The sequence below is a fragment of the Rutidosis leptorrhynchoides genome, chromosome 4 (genome assembly GCF_046630445.1).
Source record: "Rutidosis leptorrhynchoides isolate AG116_Rl617_1_P2 chromosome 4, CSIRO_AGI_Rlap_v1, whole genome shotgun sequence".
Lineage (NCBI taxonomy): Eukaryota > Viridiplantae > Streptophyta > Magnoliopsida > Asterales > Asteraceae > Rutidosis > Rutidosis leptorrhynchoides.
In genome coordinates, this window is record NC_092336.1 from 539,307,555 (window position 1) to 539,313,956 (window position 6,402).

Here is a 6,402-nt window from a genome sequence, read left to right on the forward strand (position 1 = left end):
AAGTGCCTCATGCAAGCTCTTTAAGCATCCCAAAATTAATTCATTCTCTCTTTGTACTAAAAGAAATAATTAGAAAGTTTGTGAGTAATCTCCTAATTACAAGAGATATAAAGATTAGTACTTATCCGTGTAATTAGAGAGAAGTGTAATTCCTATTATTCTTATTAGTGAAACGTTTCTTTCCTTGCCCGTGGTTTTTTACCCTTTTGGGGTTTTCCACGTTAAATCTCGGTGTCCTATTATTGTTGTTATTTCAATTATTACTAGCAGTTTGCTATAATTCGGTGTCGCTTTTCTCAACATGTACATTAATAAAACTCAACCATTCCATGTACCATCATTTTGTGCAACATTTTAATTTTTAAGGGCAAATAGCTCGAAAAGGTAACCTAAGTTACCCAATTTGATAATCAAGGTAACCTTCAATTTGCCTAAGCCCGAAAAAGATTTCAATTTTATTTTTTTAAATAAAAGGATATGTTACATGATATTACTAGGTTTTTGAGCCCGTGCGTTGCACGAATGTGTAAGAAACTATGCAAAATATGTAATTCGTAGTTTATATTGCTATATAAATAGTGATACTAAAAAAATAGGAAAAGTATAAAAATTATTTAAGAGCCCCTGGTGTTGATAAATTTTAAAAATTCTTTTGAGTCTAAGAGCCGTAGTATTGATAAATTTTAAAAATTCCTTTTGAGTTTAAAAGCCCGTGGTATTGACGAATTTTAAAAGTTCTTTTAAGTTTAAGAACCCGTGGTGTTGACAAATTTTAAAAGTGATTTTATGTGATGTTAGTAACTTAATGTCTACAATTTTTATTTTTCACCATTAATAGCTTTTTAATATATAAATTATATACTACGTAATATTTAGAGTACAATGAAATTTGTCATGGAACGTAACATTACTAAAATATAAGTTATATTATTTTAGAATTATTATATACAATATTTTTTCGAATAAAAGTGTAACCCGCGAGTTTAATTTTAGAAATGTTGTTAGTCATTTCAGTAAAATAATGGTATTCGGGAGAGTCGTCATGTATAATTAATATTATACTACGTAGTAGTTATATTTGTGTGTTCATATATATATTTTAAGGACATAAACTGTAAATTTCAAATCGCTTCCATATTTATTGCTAAAAATAAATGCTCTGTTGTGTTTACAACGAAGCTCCATTTCGGATACAATTTATTGCATTTTGTTCGTAAAATTATTTCGAATTGAACGATGATGGCGGTAGAACTTCATTCGTAGCGAAAAGAAAGATAAATTCGTTATAAAATTTTGATGAGTAATATTTATATATATTAATTACGGATATAGTTATTATAATTAGTATATATACTACTTAATGATATCGTACATATATGAAACCCAAAATAACAAATGAATGAGATTATGTAATAAAATAAAATATTCTAAAGCACTATTCTTTTCCGGTTCACCCTCAGCAAATTTATCAAACTTTAAATTCCACGGACTAAAGATTTGATGCTATATGTACAAGTCCTAAAAGTAATATTGGAATAAGTTATATATGCGTATGGTATATATCTTTTTATATATGCGTACGGTACAGATTTAATTATTATAAAGGGATAATTAGCTAGTTGCCATATTTTATTAATAATAAATAAATTTATAGATAAGTTTTAATTGATTTAGAATCTCCTTAAATATAATGTATAGGATATTACTATAAATTATAAGTTAACCACAAGCTGCCACATAAGCAAATTTAACTAGAATTAATAATAGACTGACACGTAAGATTATTGGCACGCGCTTTATAATGATGTATAGATAGATAGATAGATAGATAGATAGATAGATAGATAGATAGATAGATAGATAGATAGATAGATAGATAGATAGATAGATAGATAGATAGTATGTAGTACTCCGTATATGTTACATTTTGTATGATTATAATATACAATAACATATATTAATTAAAATGTATTTTTTTGAACTATCCAATTGACAAGGATGAATAGATTTTTTTTTTACTGAATTTGACCTGTTGGGCTTGTACCATTGTTTCTCAAGACTCGATTTTCTGGGCCTTTTGGGCCCAATCGACTCACAAGGGTATCCCACCATTTAGATCTAACCAACAGCACATACTAGTAGCCGATTTTAATCAACATCATTGTTAACGTTGTGAGAAGGCGGCCGATATTATATTTTGATACCAAACTTAACTGACTATGATACCCTTTCCTGTTAACCGAATGTTTCTTTAATTTTTGTAAAAAGACAATAACGTCTAAATAAAATGTATATACCAGCATCGATGGTTTTGATCCATGTTACTCGACAACCATTTCTTGTACAACATCATGGATTACTTCAATAAACTTGAATAATTAGTTTTTCCTCTTATATTCAACCTTTAACACTATAAATAATCAACTTACTCGTTAACAAAGATATAAATACTGATGGGTATTAGAGTTTTCTGAATTATTCAAACGTTGACTAAATTCTAGTCACTTAGCACTAATAAGTTTAGAGATTTTTATAGCTGATATGCAGCCTATTTTCTAGTTTAGTTGAGCCTTTTTAGCTAGAAGTTGTTTCTTTCCGTTATGTATTTTTGCCTATTTAAAGGCTTCTGCTCAAGTTAATAAAGTCATAGAAAAAGAGTAACTTTTACTCACAAAAGCACTTTTGTATTGTCAATTCTCCTAACAAATTTGGTATCAAGAGCCAGGTTCTTTCTGAACTGGGCATTTCATTATCTACCTATTTTTGCAATGGCTACAAACACAACCTCTCTCAATGTATCTCAACCACCTATCCCAATTTTTAAAGGTGATTCATACAAATTTTGGAGCACCGAAATGAAGACTCTCTTTAAGTCTTTAGATCTGTGGGATCTGGTAGAGAATGGTTATGTTGAAACTAGTGATGATGGTGAGAAGTCCAAAGAAAATCAAAAACGTGATGCAAAATCCTTGTTTATCATTCAACAAGCGGCGGAAGAATCCATTTTTTCAAGAATTGCTGCAGCAACAACTTCCAACGAGGCTTGGACTATTCTCCAAACCGAGTTTAAAGGATCTTCCAAAGTAATCACTGTCAAGTTGCAATCTCTTAGACGTGATTTTGAAACCTCATATATGAAGCATGGCGAAACTGTCCAGGGGTATTTAGCAAGAATATCCTCTGTTGTTAGTCAAATGAAATCTTACGGTGACAAGATAACTGATGAAATAGTAGTTGCAAAGGTGTTAAGGAGTCTGGAACCCAAGTTTGATCACGTAGTTGCTGCTATTGAAGAATCCAAAGACCTGTCTAAATTTTCATTTGATGAACTAATGGGATCCTTACAATCTCATGAAGTCAGGATCAACAGATCTACTGTCCGAGAAGAAGAAAAGGCCTTTCAGATAAAGGGGGAGCCAGAACCTTCATATTTACGTTCGAGAGGACGTTGAAGAGGAGCTATTAGAGGTCGGGGCCGAGGCCGAGGCCGAGGCCGTAACAACTCCCTTCATTGTTCGTATTGCAACAAAAATGGACATTCGGATCAGTTTTGTTGGTCTAAACCCGAGGAGGAAAAGTATGCTGAAGAAGATGTTGAGGAAGAAAATTATCTATTCATGGAACAAGGTGATCCAAAGGAAAGCGTAAAAGAATTTTGGTATATCGATAGTGGCTGTTCTCACCACATGACAGGCGACAAATCAAAGTTTGAAATACTTGATGAATCAGAAAAGTCTCACGTTCGTCTCGGTAATGATAAGCAATTAGAAATTGAAGGAAGAGGTACAGCTACTGTGAATGTTGCTGGTAAGAAAAAATTAATCAATGACGTCAATTTTGCTCCAAGCTTGGCTCATAACCTGCTAAGCGTAGGTCAACTTCTTGAATCTGGTTACTCGGTACTGTTTGATGACAGTAAATGTGTGGTGAAAAATAAAGCTACTGGGAAAGTGGTTGCCGAGGCTCAAATGACATCTAATAGGATGTTCCCACTCATATGTTCTAATGATATAGAATCAGCCATGATAAGCATGACCATGGGGGAGACCGAGTTGTGGCATGTGAGATATGGACACCTATACATCAAAGGTTTGCAGCTGTTACAAACGAAGCAAATGGTAACTGTTCTTCCTAATATCAAGACACTTACACATATGTGTGAGGGATGTGCACTTAGAAAGCAAACCAAACATTCGTTTCCAGTAGGGAAATCTAAACGGGCAACTCAGGTACTTGAGCTGATTCACGCTGACTTAAGTGGACCAATGAAATCAGAATCGTTGGTTGGAAGCAAATACTTTCTTCTTTTCATCGACGACTTTAGCCGGATGACATGGGTATATTTCTTGAAACTAAAATCTGAATCTTTTGAATGTTTCAAGAAGTTTAAGGCATTGGTGGAGAAGAAAAGTGAGAAATATATAAAAGTGTTACGAACTGATAATGGTGGTGAGTTTCTTTCTAAGGAGTTCACTATTTTTGCTAAGAAGAGGGCATTAAACAAGAGCTTACGACTCCTTATACTCCTGAGCAAAATGGTGTGGCTGAGCGAAAGAATCGAACTGTGGTGGAAATGGCGAGATCGATGATGAAAGGTAAAGGCTTGCCTGACAATTATTGGGCAGAAGGTGTTGCAACAGCAGTATATCTTCTAAACATATCACCAACAAAAGCTGTTTGGAATCAAACACCATACGAAGTCTGGAATGGATGCAAGCCTTCGGTAAGTCATTTACGTGTTTTTGGGTGTGTATGTTATGCTTTGCTTACTGGTCAAAGACACAAGCTAGAAGAGAAGTCACAAAAATATATTTTTATTGGGTATAGTTCTCAATCTAAAGTTTATAGGCTATATGATCCTTTGAGCAAGTCATTTACAGTTAGTAGAAATGTGATATTTGATGAAGAAGCCTCCTGGAGTTGGGACAAAAAGGTAAGTAAAGAACAAATAACTCAAGTTGATTCAGAAGAAGATTGTAAAAGTGACAAAACAACTCATTCCACTCCAACTAGTTCTCAAATTTCCACTTCTGAAAGTTCACCAGCCTCAACACCATTTAAAGCAAGTTCATCATCAAGCTCTATTGAAGAGTCTGCTTCTGATGAATTAATTTCTGAAAGTTCGACTCAATTACGCAAAAGTTAACGGGGAAGGATCCCTCGACGACGATTCGATATTGAGGGAGAAGTTAAAACACCATTGGCTTTTTTTGCTGGAGATCCAGTTACAGTGGAAGAAGCTATGGAAAAGCAAGAATGGAGAGATGCGATGAAGGATGAACTTATATCCATTCAAAGAAATCAGACTTGGGAACTCGTAGACCTACCTGAAGGTAAGAATGTGATTAGTTTGAAATGGATTTTCAAGACTAAGTTTTTTGCAGATGGTAGTATACAAAAGTATAAGGCCAGACTGGTGGTACGGGGTTTTTCACAACAACATGGCATTGACTTTGAGGAGACCTTTTCTCCTGTAGCACGCTTTGAGATAGTCAGACTTATACTTGCTCTTGCTGCACAAAAACAATGGAAGGTGTTTCAGTTTGATGTCAAATCTGCTTTTTTAAATGGCGAGTTAGAAGAGGAGGTGTATGTGAACCAGCCACCGGGATTCAAAAATTTGAAGGAACAAAATAAGGTTTATCAATTACGCAAGGCTCTCTATGGGTTAAAGCAGGCCCCTAGGGCCTGGTACAGCAAGATCGATAATTTTTTTCATGAAAATGGTTTCAAAAGAAGTCAACATGAACCGACACTGTATGTGAAGAGACAAGGTACTGATGATGTTGTTATTGTAAGTCTTTATGTTGATGATATGATTTATACAGGTTCATCAATGCATCTGATATCCGAGTTCAACCAGTCCATGAAAAGGACGTTTGAAATGACGGATTTGGGTGAGCTGTATTATTTTTTGGGTTTAGAAATTACTCAGACAGCTACGGGTATCTTCATGTCCCAAAAGAAATATATTGAAGATACTTTAAAGAAGTTCAATATGTTGAAGTGTAAAGTAGCAGCAACTCCAATGAACGTCAATGAAAAATTAAGTGAAGATGATGGATCAGGAATGGCAGATGCAACATTGTACAAGAGTTTGGTTGGAAGATTGATTTATGTTACTCACTCTCGTCCAGATGTTGCCTTTTCAGTTGCATTGATATCTCGATTTATGCACAAACCATCAAGGCATCATTTTGGTACAGCTAAAAGAATACTTCAGTATCTAGCGAGTACAATGGAGTATGGCATTTGGTTTCGTAAAAATGATGTTTTTTGCTTAAAAGGATATACGGATAGCGATTGGGCAGGTTCAGTGGATGATAGACGAAGTACATCAGGAAGTTGTTTTCTTCTTGGTTCAGCTACTGTGTCATGGAGCTCAAAGAAACAAGCCACCGT

General features: G+C 34.4%; 1 protein-coding gene across 1 annotated transcript; it reads left to right on the forward strand.

Annotated features, from left to right (window-relative positions):
* The first annotated feature begins 2,768 nt into the window (after positions 1 to 2,768).
* Positions 2,769 to 3,452, forward strand: LOC139842610 (uncharacterized). The gene has a single exon (XM_071832730.1). It carries the CDS (start codon positions 2,769 to 2,771, stop codon positions 3,450 to 3,452), a length of 684 nt encoding a protein of 227 aa, XP_071688831.1.
* Positions 3,453 to 6,402: the final 2,950 nt, after the last annotated feature.